Here is a 22014-nt window from a genome sequence, read left to right as displayed (position 1 = left end):
GCTCTTCTGCTCCCATGCAGGTGGGTCTCAGCTGGAGGTGAAACTAGTGCTGCTTTGGAAGCATAACATGAGGATTGAGTACTTAGCTGTGACACCCTGGCCCCTGGACCCATCAAAGCGCAGCACTTGGGTGGAAGTGACGATGGAGGGGAGCTATGACATTTTGCATGACATCAGTTGCACCATGAGGAAGCCTATCACCAGCCTGTACCGCACCACAGTCATCCGCCGCTTCTGGAACACCTTGCAGAGGTGAGCTGGACCATGCCCAGCAGTTTCCAGTGTCACCAAGGAATTCCTTCCTTGGCATGTTAGGATGAGGATTTTGCAGGTGGCTGTCCCAACCCAGGGTTCAAAAGGAATGTGCTCTGGGGAAGGGGCATGATGATAACAAGCTTGCTGTCTAGCCAAGGAGAAGACTCAAGTTGGTCTGTGACCTAGTTTGTAAGAATGCTTCAGGTTAATGGTGCTGCTGCTCCTGAATCCAGATCCTGGGATGCAAACCTTACCTCTGACTGCTATCCCATGGAGGTCAAGTGTTCCCATAGCACACCCATGCAGCTGTGCTGCATGGTCACACTGGGAGCAGCAAACACATCACACGTGTCTCTAGGCTGAAGTGCTTGTGGATCATAACTGTTTCTTGGCCAGGGTGACTGTTACTCCTGGCTATTCAGCAGATTCCTCCTCTAGCACTTAATTTACAACTCTGATCATCCTCTGTATGTATTAGACTTGTACACTGGAGCCCCTTTAACTCACACTTTGCACTTGGACGTGGAATCACAGCATTCCCCATAAAGCTCTCTTGGTGTAGATGGGCTCCCAGGACATAGGGAGTGCTGTGTGTACAAGCCCTGCACAGACTGGGGCAGCAAGGGGGAGAGTGCGGGCTTTTGTGGCTAACTGCCTTTTCTTTTCCAGCATCAACCAAACAGACCAGATGTTGGTACATCTGCAGTCTTTTGACACAGTCCCAGAACACTTCACCATTCCTGAGAGCACCAAGAATGGGGTGCCCCTCTTCTACATTCCCCCAGGCTCCACCACTCCGGTACGTTCCCTCTCTCTGTTTAACGTGGGACAGGTTGTCTCCCCTGCCTTTTCTTGTACTCAGGCTTCATCTCTTGCTCATCTTATCCTGCTCAGTCAGAGTTCAGGTGTGGTGCAGTGAACATCCCATACCATACATATCCCCCTCAGAGACATCACCCTATGTCTTTAATTGTTGCAGCTATACCTCTAAGCCCAACAGCAAGTCTAAGTGTGCTGTGAAACCTCCTGTAGTGCTGTGATGTGAGACTGATGGGAAGGCTGACATGCTTGCTTTTGCTATGCTTTTTCAGTGGATACCCCATAGGCATAGAGTTGCTGCTGGCAGTGCAACCAGTGCCCTGGAGATGTAGCTCAGTACTGTCAGGTGAAGATATACAGTGTGCTGAATAGTTGTTTAATAGGCTCATTGCTCTGAGCACTCATGTGGAAGGTGCAAGAGAGATACTTGTCATCTACACAGCAGAAACTAAACAAAATATGAGCTAATAGTTTCCACTGCAAAATTCAAACTCATTGGAACTCAATAAGCAGAAGAGCCAGCATATTAATCTGTTCCCTGCTAGCAATGTCCTTGGCATAGATGGAAGACTAGCAGATCTTAAAGCTAGGGGAGCTTTAACTTCAGAGAACTATCCCTTTTATTTTATTGTTCAAGCTCTTTTTTAGGTTTGCCTAGCACATTTTCCCTATATAGGGCTATGTATCCCACAGTGTATCTGGAACATCCCATCTTATGGCTAACCACCACTATATTTCTATGTCAGCAGAGTTGCTACAGTTGGTGGAAACAATGTCACCATACAAACCTATTAGAGTTGCCCAATGCCACCCATTCTGGCACCCTATTTGCATGAGCACTTTCAGATGAGTAATCTCAGTGTTTAATTACTTTGCTGACACAAGCCATATATCCCCCTCTCAATGAGAAAGCACACCATTACATATGCCGTCTTTTTCATGGTTGATTTACTTGATGCTAAGTAGTTAAATTCCTAATTAACTTGACATTTCAGGAGCCCAATTTATTTTTGCTTACGCTGTACTGCCTGTTTCAATGTGAACACACTTACTCTATTCAGAGGAAATTACCCAAAGCCAGGGATGTGGCCTTCTTGGCCTACAACAGCTCAGCTGCTAAAGAAATTCTTACTCTCTCTGGTTGGAGAACTTTCATGCTGAATATTGTCCCATCATTTTCTCAGGTATTATCTCTGCAGCACAGTGGGTCTGACTCAAGCCATTCCCAGTTTGCCTCCTACTGGAAGCCTATCCTTTCCATGGATGCCAACTTCTGGCAGAGGTGGCTGCACATGCATCGTATAGTCGTCCTTCTGGAGCATGACACGTATGTACTGGGCAGGGCTGAGCTCCTGAGCACACTATGGGCTGGCCTGGCAAAGCAGGGTGTCCAGTTCAGCCCAGCTGAGGGACTTGCAGCTCTTCTGCAGGTGCCTGTAGCCAGGGGAAGGGTCTCACTCATGAGGCCTGGTGGATGCTAAAGATTTGTTTATCTGAGGGGAGCAGTAGGTTGGGAAGTCATCTTTGATTGGGAGGATAAATTTTTCTCTCAAGTCCCCCTTGAGTTTTGATTTCCTGATTACAGGGGGTGTGGGGCCATTCATTTGGGAGCTAACCCACATGTTTTTGTTTGCTGCTGGAAAATGTCTTTCCCAAAAGCATTGCTTTCCTGAGGCTGGTCCTAGTTGCAGAGTAATATGAATAATAGTTGTATATTGCATGGAGGGAGGTAGGATACAAGGGATCTGCTCTGTGCAGTGTGGAAATTCCAGTGCACTCAGGAGTGTGGCTCTCCCCAGTGCTTGACTAGGGGAGGTGCTTGTTTGCTGGCTGCTGTGGAAGGAAAAAGGCTGATAGACCAGTCAGAGTAGGATGGATATAGCAAAGCCTCTGTGGGTTTTGGGGGAAGAAGAGGAACTGCAGCTCTGGAATGACTTTGTGCCCCACCCTGCAGGCCTGTGCCCAAGCACCTGCACACGCCGGGCAACAACGGCCGCTACAGCACCATCCAGTGCCGCATCTCCCACTCGGCACTCACCTCCCTGCTCAGGGACTGGAGCAGCTTCGTGCTGGTGGAGGGCTACTCCTATGTCAAGCTGATCCACGGGTGAGTGGCTCTGAGGCAGTGCCTTGTGGGAAATTGGGTGTGTGGCCAGACCAAGGATCTGGTTAGACCAGTATGTGGCTATGGGCCTGAAGCAGATGTTTACAGGAGAGGATGAGACCTAGACTAGGGGGTATGAAATCCTGCAGTTTCTGAGCTGTTCCATTGTGTTCCAGGTGCAACCTGGAGGGGGAGGGAAACCGACTGGGGGGTTTCTGCATGCTAAAACTGATATATATTACTGTGAAGTTGTGTGGGCTGTTGGGCTCTGTGGAGCAGACCTCTGCTTGGTCTGGCATGTCAGAATAGCAAGATCCATGCCATTTCAGCCTTGTCCGATCCCTTCTCCATAGGTCTGAGGATCTTACCCCTTCCTCGTTCTATGTGGTACGAATCATCTCCAAAGCTCCCTGCATGGTTCTCCGGCTGGGGTTCCCCATTGGCACGCCTGCCCAGGCCAGGAACAAGGTGAGAGCTGGCTGTCTTCTTCATGAGGTAGAAGCAGAGCAAGAAGTTCTGAACAGGGAAATGGGTGGGTAAATCACAGGCAACACTGTGGGCAGCCACCCTCTAATAAGTAACTACTGTGTTAACGTTTAGCTGGATTTAGATCTACTGTAACAGGAAGGGTCATTTGAGACAAACTTTCTTTGTTAAGTCTATGAAAGATCTAAACCCAAAGACTCGAAGATCAATAAAAAAGCTGGTCACATGGATGTTTTTCCCTCTGCTTAATTCAATTGTAGGGCTTGAAATGACTCAAAGGTTATCTAGTCTATGCTTCTGACCGAAGCACAATCAATACCATCTGTAAAGAGCAGCAGATACTTGTCTGACTCATCTGTAAAGACCTCTGTGATAGATGTACTACATGTACCCTAAGCTATCTCTTCCAGTACATATGTATTGAATCTATTGGGCAGGGAGGAATTTAATAGTTAAAATGCAAACAATGCCCCACATAAGCTGTACAGGAAGAGAAAAAAATTATTACCTAGGAAATGTTTTCAGGATAAAAGTCTGTCAGATAGACTTATAATAAACTTTTTGTATCAAAAGAAATGAGCTACCCTAGTCAGATACAGAAGGTGGAGTTACTATGTGGACTGATTCTCCAGTTATGATGGCTGAGACAAGTCTAAGTGTTCCTAGGTAAAGCATGAGAAAGTTGCCCTGCTATTAAACTGTGTGAACTTTTTAATATAAACAAGAGCTTTATCATTAAATCTAGATCACTTATCTTCACGAAAGAAATCTTTGGTTTGTCTGCCTTAGCTTTAGTGTTAGAGACTAGTCTGAGGAGAAACTAACAAACATGGGAAGGGCCATCTCTTTCTGAGATAATGAACCCAGATAATACTAAATGTTCTGGCACTCTGGCAGATCTACCCCTTCATGACTTTAGGGGATCCAAGACTTGGGCACTGGCTGCTGTGTCAACATGTGGGCTTGGTAATGCCAAGTGACAGGTTTTTTTGAAGGAGTTCCCTCTGGCAGGTGCAAATTAATATCACTATAAAGAAGATGTGAGACAGGCACCATACCCTGCAGCTCTGGGCAAGCTCCAGATCATTGCAGCAGGAACCTATGTAGGTCAAAAATTGTATCATCCACATTTTTTTATTATTATTATTATTTTTAAATTATTTTCCTGCCATAGAGCTGATTAACTACTCAGTGTGGAGGATGGCAATAGAACTTAGCTTGCTTTGTTTAGGGGAAAGGGGGTTTTGTGCTGAGCTGGTCAAATTTCCAATGCTGAAAGGAAGGAAAGCACCTCGTACAGTTGACTTTCAGAAAGCTTTTTGGTGAGACTTTGTATAAGGCACAGTTGTAGAACTGTAGGAATGGGGTGTCATAAAACAGAAAATGCCCTGGGAAACAAAGCAAGGAAATTGAAAAAGGGCTGTGTTTCATCACAGCAGAAGCTGTTTGTGATTTTCCCAATCTTTTTTCTAGTCAAAGGGTAGGGAACTAATTTGCTGAAAGGTAACATGTACTGAGCTGAGGAAATGTGCAGGTTGCACAAAGCTATTTCAACCTCTGTGCTTTGGTGACACCTAAGCAGCACAGTGGTGCCTGGAAGCCAGTATAGATTACTGCAAAACAGTGGGATTTGGGAGCTTAAACATCATTAGTGATATCAATATGAAACCATGAAGGAGACCCAAGTGGCAGCACAGTGCAGGAAAGAACTCTTGTTTAACGTTTGGGTTTGGGGACATTCCTTTCCTTGAAAAAGACATAGTAATGATGGGAAAAGTTACTGAAATAATTAGTGCTGCAGAAGATGGAGAGCTGCTGTTCTTCTGTTTGCCTATAATGGTAACAAAAATTGAAAAAAGTTGAGCAAAGATTATGAAAAGAAACCTAACCATAGAAATTTCAAAGAAAACACTGGGCTATTGTGGGAATCAGATGCTGGCATGGGTAGAACTATATTCAGAGCTACTAAAAACTAAAAAGAGTAATCAGGAAGTCTTTGGAAAAAATTAACCTAAAAATAATCCAGGCTTCTGAAACCTTTTGCCACAGAGGTTTGACAAATGAATGTGATAGTGGGGGAATTCATAAGACAGAGCCAGACTGTTCCCACAGCTGATATGGACTAGTTTACATTTAGTGTAGGCTGTTGAGGAGAGGAGGAGGGAAGAATGAGGGTGGGTGCTCGGACTGCTTCTGTGGAGGAGCTGGCATGCAATTAATTTGTTTTTAGTCTGAGTTTTGGAAGGCGACTTCTTCAGCCTGGAATTAGTCCTTGGAGATTTTATAACCTTTCTTTTGCTTTTAAAAATACTTAAAATGGGGACCAAAGAGCCTTGTGTCATTTTGATCTTGGTCTTGCTAGTGCCTCAGAAGTAAAATGACCTTTAACTCTTGCTCTTCTATGTATTTAAGCAGTGTTCTATTCCTTTTGGTCAAGCTCTTGTTCTAGACACTTATTTTGAGTAGTTTATGTCTCCAGACAAAGTTGGTCATGTTTACCTTTTGCTTTTGCCATGACAGATAGTGGAAGAGTTACGGGACCGAATCTTGCAGCTGCGCTTTCCCCACAGGGTCCAGAGCAAGGAGGCAACTCCAAAAGCAAAGAGGAAAATGTTGGGCAGTAGTTCTCCCTCCAAGTCCCCACCTGTGGCTGGGACCCAGTCAGCCCTCTCAGACAGACCCTGCCTTGTTGTGCTGCACAAACCGTTGGAGAAGCTGCTTATCAGGTAGTGATGGAGTACCAGGCTGTCAGCACAGCCCCCTTACCCTGTGAAGTGGGAAAGAGGAAGATCTGTGGATGGTGCTGTCAGTTGTAGGATGAGAGTGCTGTGAATGAAACTGGTGCTTGTTACGATGGGTTCGGGTTGCATGGCTGTGAGTTGCAGCAGGGATTCTTGGTGGACAGACAGATTTGTCACTCCTAATGAAATCTGATGTAGAAGTAAATTTAGTTACTGCTGTCTGAGCGGGATCCTGTGTTGAGCCAGCCACGTTCTGCTGCTGGAAGACTTTGTCCTGGGCCCAACAAGTGGGTTGTGAATCCAGACAGCTCTGACCCTAAACAGAAAAAGAAATTATTTTCTTCCACGTCATCATGCCACACTTCTGCCCTCTCCTAGGTATGAGAAGCTGCCTTCTGACTATCGAGCCCCCTTCATTCTCAACCTGGAGCATCCCCCTGTGTCTGGTCCTCTCACCATGGTGGCCAATCGCACTGCCTCTTCCACCCTGGCCTCGCTGTCCCGCTACTTCTATCACCAGCGCTGGATCTGGAGTGTCCAGTCAGGGCTGGCACCAGCTGTGCCCATCACTGCTGTGGCTCAGCTCCTTTCCACACTCACAGAGTAAGTTGCACACCTGACAGAGGTCCTCTCTCCAAGCTAGCTCTGGGGATACAGGGAAAGTAAGGTCAACCTCACTTTTTATATATATGAGGCCTTATTATAAGTAACAGTTAAAGCTGCTGTGCAGAGGGTTTTGGTCCTGTACACAGCTTCTAGAGACACTTGGGTCAGTGCTTTATCAAGTTCTGCAACTGTAGCTGAGGAAAATAAGAGAAAACGTCCTGGGAAACATGTGAAAGGGCAAGAGGTGTTACTGTGCCTGGAGTGTGCTGATTTTCACACAGGCTGTTCTGGCAGTGTCATCTCCCTGTCTTGAGAAGGATGGTATTTTGGGGTGAAGTGTACAGTCATTCTTGCATTTAAAGCTTACAGTATGGGTGGAGAAGTCCTGCAGGTCTGACTTCCTCTCTGTTGCAAGGGTTCGTCTGTCAGAGGGTTTCCACTTTGCATCCAGTGGGGATGGGATTATCAACATGGTGCTGGAGCTGCCCATACAGGTGAGCCTGGGCACTGTCCTCTTGTGGACACAATCCCTTATTGCTGGTTCTGGGGTGGATTCACCTTCCTGTGATAGGATTTGTCATCTGCTTCTAGCACACACCCTTGACACATATAGGGAGAAAGTAAAGCAGCTTGTGGGTTGGGCATTTTTCTGCCTTCATCTGCAGTTAGAGAGCTGCTTTGTGGTAGTGGTGTGCTGCGCTGGAGGAGTTCTTGGGGTTGGGACAGGCTTCCTCTTTCCACCACTGCTAATGGAGCTGGGTGATGGGACTGTGCTGTGTAAGGACGTACTGGGTAGGGCTCATGAAGTGTCTCCCCTCCAGATTGATGGCTCAAGTGAGAGCAGCAGTGACAGGGAGAAGCACACCTGTGTCGTCCAATACATCCTCTTCCCACCCCACTCTACCTCCACCAAGGACAGGTGAGGCTGCTGTTCTGCTCTCAGGGAGGGTTGGCCGCAGAGTCATGGCTGCAGAGTTGCCTTTTGCAGTCAGTGTGAAAAGGAGGGAGACCTCCACCATCTAGTACAGATAACCAGTTGTCCTGGATTGATCACCAGGTTACTGGGGCTTTGCCTGCCAATCTTGGGTTCCTGTGGCTGCTCTCACAGCTCTGAAAGGAGCTGCAGTGGGCTGCTGGCTCTGTGCCACCTCACAGGACTTTCCTTTTGACTTCCCTCCAGCTTTTCCACAGATGATGACAATGATACAGAAGTAGAGGCCATTGAAGTGGACACAGAACTGAACCTGGTCACTGAGTGCTGGGTAGAGCCACAGAGTGGCCATGTCCACAGTACTGCTGAGAACTGGAAGCACCTCCATGGCTTGCCCTACCAGAAAATACCTAAAGCGGTGAGTCCCTGAAGGGGAGGGGCATGGGTTCTTCTGTGGAGGGAGAAGAGTTCAGTGTAAAACTGCAGGTAAATACCAAGGGCCAGAAAATATGGGAAGCTAGTCACAGAAGAGTCTGAGATTTCTAAAAAAGGAGCTGGCCACTGGCCATAAAAAGTTTCTTGATTGCAGTGCAGTGGGTGCAATGCTGCTTTGGGATAGCTGGGAAAATACAAATTATTTTGTGAAGAGTCATTGCATTGAAGGGGAGCAAGCTGGACCAGAGCAGGGACTGCAGGTAGTACTACCTGCAGCAAGGTGAAAGCAGGCTAAAGGGCTGGTGGAGAAGGAGAGAGCAGTGAGTGAGAATAGGGCAACTCAGGGAACAGGATTGTAGATGTTCCCTCTGCTTGCTTTTAGACTCTTTTCTTCCACATTTGTGGGTAATAATTCTGCTGCATAAACTCAGCCTTAACTGCTTGCTGCAGCTCTACCCCCGGGACCTTGCCTGCATTGCCACCATGCTGACCTTCGAGTACATCAGCCAGTTGTGCCAGAACAAGGAGTGGGTCTGCCCTCCTTCAGACACCAAAGCTGCTGAAGGTGAGTCCACCATCTGTGTCCTAGCAAGCTTGATGGAGCAAAGAAGAAGCTAGGTCTCAAATGTCTCAGGACCCGTAGAAGGTGGAACAGGTATTTTGACAAACTTTGTAGACTTTGATGGCTGTGGGTCACTTTGTTGGACTTATGCTAAGTTGGCAGAGAAATGGCTTCATCCTGGGAAGACCAAAAAAAAGTATTGAGGCTTTCTGCCTAGCTTGGAGAGGTGACAAGGGGATCTTGCTTGAGCAGGGGGTTTATCCAGATAACCTTTCCAACATCAATCATTCTGTAATTGTGTGAGAGGAGCGGGCTTCAGGAGAAGGTGAAAGATGAGCTCACCTCTTCAGTAATAGGCCTGGTGTGCCTGGACAAGTGGTTTTATAGAAGTTGTAAAGGATGTTAAGGAAGAGCTCCTCTTCTCTCAGTTCTCAGTTTAAGTCACAGTTCCCAGAGCAGTTTGTATAATGCTTGTTTTCTGGTGGTCCTGTTCATATCTGTTGCAGATCCGGACATGGGGCCTGGCTTTCGAGTGCATGAGATCCCATTCCAGTTCAACCTCATGAAGCTCTTGCCCAGGTGCCAGCAGGTGGAAATGTTCTTTCTAATGCTGACAAAAGGTAGGTGCCTCTTCACCACCTGCCTCCTTGTCCTCCCTCCATGGCTATGGACAGCCTGCTTTGTGTGCTTGTCTCCCTGGCAGCAGCATGTGAGCACTGCCATGCCTCTTTCAGTAGCTTGGTGCTGTTCTTCCCAACTCCGCAGCCCCAGGGCTGTCCAGCTATATTGCTGCCTTTTCTGGGATGATAATTTGTAAGAGCTGCTTTTGAAATCATTAAACCTAGATAGCAGCTTTATGGGGGTGGTTTTTGTGTGTACCCCCAGCATCTCCAGAACAGTTAGAGTAGCAGGGTGGGTCACTGCAGATAACTAATGGTAAAACTCCAATATCCTCCTCAACATTCTCCAAGTCAGTCTTGCAGAGGTGCTGGGGAAATTCCTGGCTATGTGGAAGTGTTGCTTTGCAAAGGGCTCTCTCCTGGGGTCCTGGGCAGGTGGTGGCTATGGAGATGCTGTCTCTGAAGCTGCCATGGTTCTATTTTGAAGCAGAGAATGAGGAGGTGACCAAGGACTCTTCGTTTGTGCCCAATGAAATGCTACTAAACCTCTTCCATGGCTGCCTTCAGCATGATCTCAGTGACCGGGAGATCCCCATGGCTGATGCTGATCATGTGGCTTTCATGGAGCAGGTTCTGCAGCGGGACCGTGATGGCCATCAACCCCCCTTCACTCTCCCTGTGATCAGAGGTAAAGACCAGGAGTGTAGCAGTAGTGATGCCAAGGAGCAGTGAGGTTTTCCAGGAGCCTTGCTTTCGAGTCTCGTCCTCAGCTGAGGTTTCTCAGATTGGTTTCTCTGTGCTCCGTTTCAGAAGAAACCCTCAAAGCTTCTGGGACCCTGGAGCAGCAGGATGCTTCTGCATCCTATCATCTTGTTGGCAGTAATGGCACCAGGGATATGACTGGCTCCACAAGTACTCTGCAGGTACTGCTGTGCTGCTGACCTTCTCCCAAACCCCCTCAGAAAGCAAGGCAGCAGCTGTTAAAGAGCAGGAGAGTTAAAATGGCTGAGAAAGATTGAAAGGCAGCTGTTCTTCCCCACCTCTGGCAGCAGTTTAGGCTGTATCCTGTGGCTGAAGTCAAGCAGAAATCTAGAAGGTGTGTGCATAGTCACATTCACTATGGGCCAAGACTATTACGGCAGCACTAGTACTGTGCTGCAGATTGCTCTGAAACCATGGGTAGTCACTGCCTAGAGGTCAGAATCGGCCTCAGCAGAGCTGGCTAAACATCTCCTGGCTGTTGGGCTGTACTTCCTGGAGCCAGGCTGCTCCCAGAATGGTGACTTCTACAGCCAGGCTGCTCTGAAAATGTGCAGAGGTGACCAGGGTGATTTCAGCACTGTGCCAACCAGCAGGCCTGGAAGAACTTGCTCTGTGTGGCTGCTACCAGGCCTACCTCCTTGCTGTGTGGCCTCCTACCAGGCCTCTGTGCTGCACAGGCCTCAAGGGGAGCCTGTGCCATATCTCATGAGTTTATCCAACTTCTGCTCTTCCATCAGAGCCTTGGCAACACAGAGCTGCCTGAGGATGATGTGACACTGAGTGACACGATGGGGCCCTTTCCCCCTCAATGGCGATGTTACGCCAAGCTGGTCAACCCGCAGCACGTATTCCTGACCTTCCTGCCATCAACCTTCTCAGGTGAGGGGAGCTGTTGTGGGGAGCAGGAGGAGGCAGCAGTCTTACACACCTACTCAGGGAAACAGAAAAACCAGAATCAGCTCTTGTAGGGTGGAGAGAAGATTGAATAGCAGAGCTCATGCAGTCGTTTTGCACCACATAGTCAAGAATAGAAGAGTGCCAACTTTTGAATGTCCTGCTCTTCTCTCAGGGTGTGGTGCTGCCCACATAGGGTTTTCAGGTGGGGGATGTGTCCTTGAGTTGTTTGCTAGCTGCAGCCATTTGGATTGTTTTCCCAGTGGGGTTGTTAATGAATGGATTAAGGAGATAGTTGATGGCATGGTCTGGGAGAGTCCCTGCTTCTGGGCATTGGCAGTGGTCTGGCTTCCACTGAGCCACTGGTGAAGGCTGCTAGGCGCAGGTGAAGCTGCTTCTACACACAAAGAGGTAGCAGAAAAACTGCTCTTTTGGGAATGTAGATTAAGGGGTTAAGCTCTTCTCACTGGACAAAGGATGATTTCATTTTCTTTTCCTCCAGATGTTCAGAAGCTGATGGCTTGTGGGTTGGACAAATCTCCAAAAGATGAGAGTCGATCTGGAGAAGATACCATGGGACCTGTCTGTGCAGAGCGAGTCAGGGCTGAAGAAGGGGATGCTGCAGTGCCATTACCAACCCTCAGCATAACACCAGCCCATGGTACTGACAGCACCTTGTTAAAGTGCTGTTCTTACTATTCCTGAGCATACTGGTGAGCAGATTAAAGCAGGAGGAATAACAGGCTGCTGCAGCCTGGCAGCTCCTGCCTGGCACTCAGCAGAGTCAGAACAAGAGGCACAGTGATGTTCATGGGGGCAGGAAGGAGTGTAATGTGAGTTGGGTGCCCATGGCCCAAGGTTGGTTCCTTGTGGGCAAAGAGGTTGCTGGTAGACAGAAGCTACTAGGAATGGCAGTAGTGGGCTGCACAGGGAAGTCAGTGACTCTGGTTTCACGATCCAGACTGACCCTGTCAGCAGCACATTGTCTTAGGGACAAGGGCACAGGTGTTGAGGTCTATGGGATTTGATTGCACAGCCCCTAGGGCAGATCAGCCATGCTCACAGTGAGGATGGAGGGCAGTGCTGCTGCAGGATGTAGTGGTGGTGGTGATGAGCAGTCATGGCTGTAAAGGGGGTCGAGGTGCCCAAAGCACTGGGCTGAGTGGTTGGGTGCTGGGTGACAATGAGTGGTAAGAAGCTTGAAAAACCAATATCCAACTGTGGCGCTTCTGTGAGAGCTGTGATGTCTCAGACCAAGGAGGAGGAAGCATCAAAGACCTTTATGTTAGAATTGTTTCTTTTGTAGAAGTGAGCCAGGAGCCTGGGGAGCAGAGTGGCCCCTCGAGGAGAGACGTGCACATCTCCTTCTGTCGCCAGAACTCGCAGTCTGAGCTGGGCGAGAGCCGCCGATTTCGCTGCCCCATTTACATCTACAGCTGCTCTCTGGAGCTGTTACGGGAGCAGCTGGTCAGCCCGCGGGCACACCGTCCTCCTCGGGACATCTTCTTCAGGTAATACCCACCAGACTTGGTACCTAGACAAAAAACAGAGGAGTTTCCTTGACAGGAGGCTGGCTCTGACCCTGTCTTCTTGGCTTGGCTTGGCCTCTCTGCCTTATAGCAGCCACTGCCTGTGCATGGCCTAGGCTCTGCTTTGCTGGCACCAGAGCCATTTACAGTCTAAAATGTGCTTTGTTGGTTCTAAATGCTGTGGTTCCTCTTTTCCAGGTCCCAGTCTCTAGAACGTCCTCCAGCTGCTGCTTGGCTAGACCACAAGCACAAGGAGTTGGTGACTTACTGCACACTACTGCAGGAGCACTCCCACCAGTGCTATGTGAAAGGTGAGCAGCAGCACAGTGTGACCTGTGGCAGGGTTGGCACTGGGCCCTGGATCTTATTCTAAGAAAGCAATGTCTCCTTTTCCTTGTGATCTTTCTCTGAGTAAAGGGAGGAGCTGTGGGACTGATGTACCACCAGGAGGCATTTAAAGATGCTTCTGTGTATTCCCTATGGGCCTTGGAGAAGCTGTTCCCAAACCTGTGGAGTGCTGTGAAGGAGCATCCTTTCTTTGATGCCTTCCTCTCACCTTCAGGGTGACAGATTCCATGGGCACTCTGGTGTCACCCAAGCCCAGGGTAGCATGCAGCATTAGGTGCCCTGGCTGCCTCATATCTCCCAGAACCAGCACTGACTCCAGATCTGTGCTGTAACTTGGTGAAGATCCAGATGTGGCCACTGCCTGACTCCCACAGCCTCATATCCTTGGGATGCCATGAGATGCTCAAGCACTGTGTTTCTTTTTAGGGCTGTTCAAGACCCTTCAGCAGTCACATAGCGTCAGCTCCCAGGACCTGCTTACTGCCATGGACTACTGTGAGGAGCTGCTCCAAGAGATTGATATCACCAACTTCCTGCTGACGGTGTGCAGCCACGTCCGCTCCTTCCGTGAGAGCCATCAGCATTTCCATACACACTCCAAGACAGCCAGCTTCCAAGTGGGCAGCATAGAGCAGGAAGAGGAACAGAGCTCTAGGGAACGAGGTGTCTTGGTCTCTGAGTCAAGGTAGGAACCCACCTCAGTCTTGCTTCTGTTCTTAGCACCATGCCAGGACAAATCTTTTTTCATCTTTCAGTGCCTGCTAGAAGGAATGCTGTAGGGCAGAGTCTAACAGCCACACAGAAGCGCAGATACTTACAGTGAGATATCCATCTGGTATGATGTCCACCACAACACTCTATTTTTTGCAGTCTCTGGTGACATCCATCCTTTCTTTCTCTTGTAGTCTTGGCCAATGACTGTCCCATCTGGCCTGAGCTGGAGGGCGGTTTGTCTGCAAGCCTGCAAGACTTGTTTCTGGAGAAATTATGCATCTCCTGCTGTTTGACTCATTTGAGCTTGCTGATGACTCTGGTGTAAATGACAACTTTGTTATCCTTTTCTAATTAATGAACTGTCACTATTTTTAATTAAAACTCTGGGAAAAATGCACAAGAGAAACACCAAGGCAGAATTGAAATCTGCTAAACTTCTGTCCTATTCCTTAGGTATTTATGAGGTTTGTGTCTCCTCTGAAAACTTAAGGGGGAAAGAAGTGCTATGCCTTAGTATCTGTCAAAGAAACACTTAAGTCCTCTGCACAATTCCTTTATGTGAATTCACTAGCATTTGTTGGGAGTCTCCAATTCTATGTCATCTTACACTGTAAATCATTGAGGTGAGACTGATTTTGAAGAACTCAGTGTTTAAAAAGTGAGGTGACTTCAAGTGTTACTTTCCCCAAGAAAAACTGTGGCAACATTTTTTGTTTATAGGATATATTGAATCACCTACCCGAATGCAAGTTGCATAAACTCGTACTGAAGAATGTATAGCTTGTAACACATTGCACCCAGATCTGCCACCTGTATCACTAATTTGAGTACCAGGGGAGTGCTTTGACAAGTCAGCATCCCACTCCACAGATTGCTTTTCCTGAGATTTAGGGACTAATTCTGTCATGGAGATACTGAGTGAGCATGGGCCTGAGCTTTGCTGCCCAGACATTGGGGTGCTGGCATGGTGGTTCTTGCTGTGAGGTGCCCTGAACTGGCTGCTGGCAGTTCAGGTTGCTGCAGGGCTGTCCTTGTAATCTGTGTCTCTGTTTCCCAGGCAGGGTGTGCAGTGTGGTGTACAGACATGGCAATGGGATCAGCATGGTTAAACTACCTCAGGCCTGGCTGCAGACAGCATGAGCCCTTATCTGGGCACATGGGTGGCTGCTGGGCTGTGGAATTGTGGGTGTTCAGGTTGTGTTGACACAGATGAGGTTTGGGGAGATGAGAGGTGGGATATTGGAAAGATGGATAACACATAAAACTTGTCTTGTTTCTTGATCTACTTGTCTGACCTGTTCACAATCCTGTCAGTGCTGAAATGGAAGACTACAGTGAACAGGACTCCCATCACATTGCCAGCCCCACGGAAGAGCCAAAGAGCAGTGTGAGCACCAGCTGCTGTTCAGAATTTCCCCTCTCACTGCTGGAAATTGGACAGCCCTGCCAGGCACACCCAGACTTACATAAAATTATCCAGGTGAGGAATGGGCAAGCTTGACCTGGCTTCAACAGGAGGGTGTAGGGTAGGATGTCTGCTTCATACTTGGGATTTCTCTTTTAGGAAAAATTCCTGGAAATTGGAAGTTTACATTTCAAACCAGTGCCATCAAATCCTCACTATTTCTTCTACTGCCCACCATCAGCCAAGAAAGAGGTAGGCATGGGGCTGTCCTGGCAGGCACCTGATCCTTGGTATCAAATCTGGATTTGGGGCTGGCAGACCCATAGTCCCTGGAGCTCCCATCCACAACCTGATGTATTGCCTGGCATGATTCTAGTGTGTGCCCTTTCTCTCTCCATCTCAGGAAGAGGCATCTCGGGATCAGGCAGACAGGAAAGGCAGTGAGGACATGGAGGGATCAGAGGCAGAAATGGCAGCTGAAGAAGGTAACATTTGCTTGCTCTGTCTTGGAAAAGAAAATGTCTGTCCATGTGATGATGCCTTTCAGAGCTAGGTGTGATTTATCAGGTCTCTGGAGATGTGGACCTGGTTTGCTGACAGGGAACCTGTCTCCACAGGAACTGTGTCTGGATGCTGCATTGCCACAGAGAGCGACCCAGAGCTGGAGGTGGAGTACCGTGAGAAGCTGGAGCACGAGTTCCCAGACACAGATTCCCTCTCAGACTCCAACACGGTGAACCAGGATGACGACTCCTTCAGCGTGCTGGGAGGGGACTCACTCAATGAGCAGGAGTTCCTGGAGCAGGAGATGCCCCCACTCTTTGTGCACCTGACCTGCTCAGTGAAGCTGCGTAGCCAACACAGCTCCATGCCCGTGCAGTCCCTGCCAACTTGTCTAGGTAAGAACAATTCTTGCTGGGAGGTTAAATGGCAGTAGGGCTTCTGTCAGGTCCCTGCTGGGTGAGCAGCCCCTGGAATAAACATGCTGTGTCTTAAACAGCAGTCTCCCTGGACCAGCCTTCCCTGTAAACCCCCAGGGTTTGCCATCATCAGACAAGGGCTTTTTCACCAGGTCTCCCACTTGCTGTGGGATTGGTCATGGAAGGGTGAAAGGATCATGGAGGATGATGGTGGCCTTCTTAAGCCTGTCCAGGTGTGTGTGACAGCCACCTCTTGCAGTCTCTGTACTTGCCACCAGCCTGGGTATGTGTGTAACCAGAGATGTTTGTTGCTTGAGTCCCCTGGTTTGTGATCTCTCCTCAGGGGAAGTTTTGGGCTGTCTGGAAAGCTGCCAGGGCTTGAACACCATTGACTTGGGGGACCTCTGCGTGACCCTGGACATCTTTGTGTTGACACTGCCCTTGGAGATAGAAGTTGTGAACACAGACATCCTCCACAACAGGTAGGTGGAAAGAGGCCCAGTCACTCTCCTTCTGCCTGCCCTAGCCAGACAGTCATTCTTGGCTCATCTCCATGTACTGAGACGTATGATTCTTCTTCTCACAGAGCCTGTCACAGCCTTAAGAAATGTAATATATTTCCTAGCTAGGCTCACCTTCTATCGAGATCCCTTTTCTGCTCTCTGTGTCTGTTTTTCCTCTGGCTCCAAGGCTCAGGCTGCTCTCTCTCCTGTGACAGATGCACCTCAGAGAGCAGCGTGTCCTTCACGCGCTCTCCAGGGCAGCCGTCATCTTTCCGCTCGGATGAGGATATCATGCACAACCTGGAACGGCTCCCGTCCACTGGAGATGAGAGGTATGGCACTGCAGGTGTAGCAAGCCCCTCACCCATTCCTTTTACTGCCTGGGAGCAGCACTGTGGTTGCTGCACGAGTGGTTGATTCTTTGTCTTCTCTCTCCTAGGCACCCTGCCCTTTCTAACCTCCCTGGAGTGCACAGGCAGGCTATTGAAGCCACTATGAATGAGGTAAGCCAGATTTACCTCCCTGCTTCCAGCTAGAGCACACAACTGCTGTTCCACACTTCTAGCCTGCTCCAAGCTGCAACCTGTCAGCTGAATTCACTGTTAGGCTTTACTGGTGTCACAAAGGCTGTTAGCCTTGTGGTTCCCAAAAGTGTGGGATAACTCTGAGAAAATTCTTGCTGCAGTTGGGGTGGGCCAGGCAGAGCTGTCTTCTAAAGGCCTTTTCTTAGGTACATTCAGGAGATGAGGGATGTGGCTGATGAGACAGGCTGCCTTCATCCTGTTGGGGCTTGGGTGAGAATTGGGGCAGGCTTGCAAAGGCAGGTCACCTGAATGTTGCTCTATGTCCTTGCTCTGCTCAGATTCGCTGGCTCCTGGATGATGAGATTGTGTCAGCACTGCGTCACTCACAGGTCATCAGCACCTCCATCCTGCACAGGGTGGCCACCCACATCTATAACTCCAAGGGCCGGCCCAGCTGCCACAGCGAGGTGGTGCTGCTCCAGTTTGTCTTTGGGCCTGAGCACTCTCTGGAGAAGTTCAAGGAGGTAAAGAGAAAGCCCTGAGGTAGCATCACGCTTTGCTAGCAGGATACTTATTCTCCTCTATGTTGCAGGAGTTCAGAAGAATGGCTCTGCCAGGCTATATGCTGAATGCAGAAGGCAATGACTACCACTACATCTCCATCAGCCGCCTGCACTCCAGGAGGGCTGCTCCAGATCCTTCAAGGACACCCTGCTTGCAGCAGCCAGCTGGAGGGGGCACCAGGACAGGCCTGGGCCAGGCAGGCCAGGAGGGGAGCAGTGAAACAGAGGCAGAAGGCTCTGAGCTGTTACACCACACAAGCTGTGTCCTCCCAGAAGAAGGCCGGGGTCTCTGGGAGTGGCCAGAGAGTGAGACACGCATTGTGCCAGACACAGGAAACCCTGCAGGTGGAGGCAGCCACACACAGAATGAGGTGAGAAGCACTAAGCAATCTGTTGGTAAGAAGGTGTGGGACACTGGTAACAGAATATTACCAGAAGGATGATGCAATTTTTTTTCAGTGCCTGTTTTTCTGGTAATTTTTGTGACATTGGCTTTATGCAGGCTCCAGGAGATATGCCGAGACTTGATCAAAGCAGAGCAGCAGGCCAGGACTCTTTGGAAGAGGCAGTTCCAGAGACAACCATACAGTCATTGCCATCATCATCCTCTGAAAAGGGAAACAGTGAGAAATCACCATTGGTGACACCATCTGCAGCAAGCCTGTCTGAGTCTGTAACACAGGGCAGGGAAGGTAGGAGCTGCAGTGTGGGCAGGATGTACCTCAACATCAGAAACTTCTAAGGGAAGAGCCCAGTTCTGGCTGTGACATACAGTATATAACTGCTCCTCCTGTTCCTGTCCCTAAATACCCGCATTGGTACCCAGGACTTTGGTCTCTTCCTTGCCAGGGTGCTGGCAATTCAGTGCTTAACAGTACCCAAGATACTGTGCTGCTGCACTGATATCCCTAATGACATGCAGTTCCTGGTGACTTCAGTAATGGCTGTGAGAGCCCCATTCCCCAGCACTGCCTCTATGTGGCCAGCACAGCCTAGTCGTCCTGTGGCATGATGTTTCTCCAGTGGATGGGGCATGTGAAGGGCTTAGGAAGTACTTCCATGGTCAAACCCCCCTTCTCTTTGCAGGCTCCAGCAGGCAGCGTCCCAGCCGTGTGCAGAGCCTCGTGTCGAGCCAGGGCAGCATGGACTCCGACCATCTGGGTAAGTCTGCCAGGGCAGGGGGAATGACAGTGTGTGGTGGCACTGATAGTGACACACTGTAGGCTCTGTGTGCCTGGGCAGGATTTGTGAGTGGCTGCCCTGCCACTCACACCTGTTCTGCCAGGCCTAGGCCTGAAGTGAGGGTACATTGCAGGTTATGATGGGGGAAGCAGTGACTCGGAGTATGAGGAGGCGTTGATGAGTGACCAGGAGCCCAGGTGTCCCCTTATGCCGGATTTCTGGCTCATCATAAAAATCCATCAGGACCGAGTGGAGGTTTATTACCACACACGGTAAGGAGGGTCCCCATCTGACCACAGCCCTTCTGCATTGTGATCTTGTTGCCACTCACTCATCTCTGGACAGGATCTCCTCCCTGCCCAGTGTGGGTGGGAAGTTGCAGGACTAGACTGGTGGTCTATAAGGGGAAAACTGTCATCCTTTCCCACAGTGTTCCTGCTCCCAGCACGCAGTGATGGGCACTGTCCAGGTGCCCTGCTGACCCCATCCTCCCTTTCTTCATAAAGCAGCCTGAGTGTGGAGAAGGCAGCATCAGCAGAGACAGAAGAAGAGCAGCCAGGGGAGTGCCAGAGTCTCAACCGGGTGGTGGTGAAGAAGATCAGTGAAATCTGCAGGGTTGTCAATCAGGTAATAAATCTTAAGAGGGCACTAACAGAGCTACCAGTGATTAGATGGCTTAGATGAGAAGGGACCTGTGGAGGTTATCTAGTCTGGGCTCAGCTCAGAGGAGGGCCTGGGGAGCCAGTTCAACTGGTAGAGTCCCAGCTTGGAGGGGTCATAGGAAAAGGGACTGGCCCTAAACACTTCTTGCTGTCTTCCGTGGCTGTCAAGCAATAGAACCAATCTTTCCTCATCCTTTGCAGCGCTTGCTGCTGCAGGACCTGCATGACAGCCACATATGCAACTCGTTACTGGTGGCAGAAAGTGAGGAGGACATCTGGAAGAGTGAAACACCCTATACTTCATACAGGCAGCGTGTGATGCCCACAGATGGTATGGATATTCCCTTGGCCATGCTTCAGCTGCAGTGCTACACAGATGCCTAAGAAGATGTTAACTTCCATGCTGTGGCCCTATGTCCTATGTTCTTTACAGATTACTCTGTTGAGGAAAGCTACCAGCCCCGGGACTACCTGGCTGCCACCATGCAGTTCATGCCAGGGCACTTTGCTTGTGAAGTGGTGTGGAGCACACTCATCCACGTGCATTCACGCCTCAAGATGGGCCCCAACATGGGAGTCTCACGAGGTACATACAGCCCAGGTTCCCTCCCATTTAGTGTCTGAGGAGTCCAGCTGCTGGCTGGATTGGCACTCCAGAGAAGGGTCTGTAGGATAGCTAATGTCCCACATTGCCCACAGCTATCCAGGCACTTCGCTCGGTGCTCAACGCCTTCTCTGTGGTGAACAGGAAGAATATGTTTGTCTACCAGGAACGTGCCACTAAATCCGTTTTCTACCTCCGGTAAGAAGCCAGCCTGACTTGTTGGCCTGTTGGCCTTGCTACGTATGTTATACCAGACTGAGAGCTCCTTGGGACACAAAGTGTCTGCCCAGCCTCAGGAACCATGTTGTGACCCAAGCAGCAAATATGTGATTTCTGATGAGTCAGTCACATGAAGCCAGGCCCATCCTGCTCTCCTTGTGCTAAGCCTTTACATGGCAGGAAAAATTGTGGCTTTTTTGAGAGAGCCAGAGAGCAATTGTTCCACAAACTCCATATTCTAAGGACTAGTCCCCACAAAATGCACAGGGGAGAGCAAGGAAGATGTGGATTTTCTGTGGATGTACAGTGCTGTCATCCTTGGGAATGGAGGTGACATGTCTTTCTCTTGTATTCAGGCTGACTGAAACCACCCACAGTGGGAAGGTGTGGGAAGCAGAGAGCAGCCTTAGTGCATCATCTCGCTCGCTGGCACTGACACGCAGCCAGGAGCCCATTTACACTGAGGATCTAATGGTGAGTCTGCTGCTCTCTGCAAGTGGACGTGGGTGCTCATGGTCACAGGAGTGGAGGGAACTCAGTAGTTCCAGCAACCTGGATTTTATGTGGGGTAAAACTTACTATAGATATCTGGAGTGGGGCAGCAGTGGGTGGCGTCTGCCTGACCCTGCTGACAGCCTGGGACAATGATGGATCTAGAATTCATATGAAATTACTTCTACATGGCTGTTTTTGTTTCTGCAGGGTTCTCGTTCCTCTCTGGACACTGCCTCATGCCGCAGTGTGGATTCTGCCCGCCCTGTGGGACAGATAGACAGACACATCCAGCTGATGGTCCATGGTGTCGCCCCAGCAGGTATGCATTACAGTACCTGGCAGCAGAACTGTGCTGATAAAGCACAGGAGCAAAGCTCTGTTCCCTGCCCTCTTTGCTTGAAGAGAGAAGAATCTCCCTCCTAAGCAAACAGCTCTTCCCTAGCCCAGAGCTGCTCTCTGTTCTGTGTGGGTGAAAATATAAGGAAAGGATCCATAGCCCACAATGATATCTCCTGCAGATGCTGTGCAGGAGTGCATTTGTCTTTACCTACTGCACCAGCAGTCTTTTGTGATCATAAACCCATAGAAAAATATGTCTGAAGGAATTGATGATGGGTAAAGTCATGTTCCCTGTGGGAAGTGAGTGTGAGGATGGTACATCCTGAACAGGGAGGGAAGGGTGGCTGTAGTCATTCTTACTGGATGGGGTGAAAAAGCTGCTTGTACCTCTGCTCACTTGTCAGGGCCTGAGATCACAGATGAGCTGGTGAAAGTGCTGCGCAGACGCCTGGATGAGGCCACCCTGGACATCATCACTGTCATGCTGGTGCGGAACTGCAAGCTGACCCCGGCAGATGTGGAGGTACCTCACTGGGCTCTCTTCATCCCAGAGTACTTTCCTACATTTTGACCTGTTTCAGCCACTCCTGCCCCAACAGGAACAGAATACTACATTCTATTCCCTGCTCCAGTGCTTGGTCAGGCTAGCATTCACTAAGGTATATACCGTGTGGGTGCCAGGATAGCTGGGAGATTCCCTCTGCTGGTTTTGCAGCACAGCAGGACTTCCCTGTGCCCTCCTTCCCACACCTTGGAATGAATGCCTGCATGCATCTTGGGACTGTCCTGGGC

The 22014-nt window shown here is 49.4% G+C and overlaps 1 protein-coding gene across 6 annotated transcripts in view; it reads left to right on the top strand.

Moving 5' to 3' along the window:
• The window catches only part of SZT2 (SZT2 subunit of KICSTOR complex), a 53891-nt gene that overhangs the window by 12505 nt on the left and 19372 nt on the right, over positions 1 to 22014 (top strand). For 3 of the 6 annotated variants that reach the window (XM_083867925.1, XM_083867923.1, XM_083867921.1), the window contains 38 exons: positions 21 to 252; positions 925 to 1054; positions 2259 to 2401; positions 3029 to 3181; positions 3532 to 3646; positions 6185 to 6390; positions 6784 to 7008; positions 7427 to 7505; positions 7833 to 7930; positions 8192 to 8360; positions 8828 to 8942; positions 9446 to 9559; positions 10047 to 10247; positions 10370 to 10482; positions 11059 to 11200; positions 11718 to 11876; positions 12522 to 12726; positions 12943 to 13055; positions 13519 to 13777; positions 15121 to 15286; positions 15371 to 15463; positions 15615 to 15696; positions 15829 to 16110; positions 16475 to 16613; positions 16850 to 16966; positions 17074 to 17137; positions 17497 to 17682; positions 17751 to 18092; positions 18224 to 18413; positions 18808 to 18882; positions 19037 to 19175; positions 19410 to 19530; positions 19767 to 19896; positions 19999 to 20151; positions 20265 to 20367; positions 20745 to 20862; positions 21091 to 21202; positions 21627 to 21745. In XM_083867925.1, coding sequence (XP_083724051.1) covers positions 21 to 252; positions 925 to 1054; positions 2259 to 2401; positions 3029 to 3181; positions 3532 to 3646; positions 6185 to 6390; positions 6784 to 7008; positions 7427 to 7505; positions 7833 to 7930; positions 8192 to 8360; positions 8828 to 8942; positions 9446 to 9559; positions 10047 to 10247; positions 10370 to 10482; positions 11059 to 11200; positions 11718 to 11876; positions 12522 to 12726; positions 12943 to 13055; positions 13519 to 13777; positions 15121 to 15286; positions 15371 to 15463; positions 15615 to 15696; positions 15829 to 16110; positions 16475 to 16613; positions 16850 to 16966; positions 17074 to 17137; positions 17497 to 17682; positions 17751 to 18092; positions 18224 to 18413; positions 18808 to 18882; positions 19037 to 19175; positions 19410 to 19530; positions 19767 to 19896; positions 19999 to 20151; positions 20265 to 20367; positions 20745 to 20862; positions 21091 to 21202; positions 21627 to 21745 — 5702 coding nt within the window. The remainder of the gene's footprint in view (positions 1 to 20; positions 253 to 924; positions 1055 to 2258; positions 2402 to 3028; positions 3182 to 3531; positions 3647 to 6184; positions 6391 to 6783; positions 7009 to 7426; positions 7506 to 7832; positions 7931 to 8191; positions 8361 to 8827; positions 8943 to 9445; positions 9560 to 10046; positions 10248 to 10369; positions 10483 to 11058; positions 11201 to 11717; positions 11877 to 12521; positions 12727 to 12942; positions 13056 to 13518; positions 13778 to 15120; positions 15287 to 15370; positions 15464 to 15614; positions 15697 to 15828; positions 16111 to 16474; positions 16614 to 16849; positions 16967 to 17073; positions 17138 to 17496; positions 17683 to 17750; positions 18093 to 18223; positions 18414 to 18807; positions 18883 to 19036; positions 19176 to 19409; positions 19531 to 19766; positions 19897 to 19998; positions 20152 to 20264; positions 20368 to 20744; positions 20863 to 21090; positions 21203 to 21626; positions 21746 to 22014) is intronic. The other 3 variants (XM_083867926.1, XM_083867922.1, XM_083867924.1) reach the window with 3 other exon arrangements.

Source organism: Zosterops lateralis (genome assembly GCF_965231275.1).
Source record: "Zosterops lateralis genome assembly, chromosome: 9".
Lineage (NCBI taxonomy): Eukaryota > Metazoa > Chordata > Aves > Passeriformes > Zosteropidae > Zosterops > Zosterops lateralis.
Note: the sequence above shows the minus strand (reverse complement) of the source record. Positions and strands in the feature narration are given on the sequence as shown.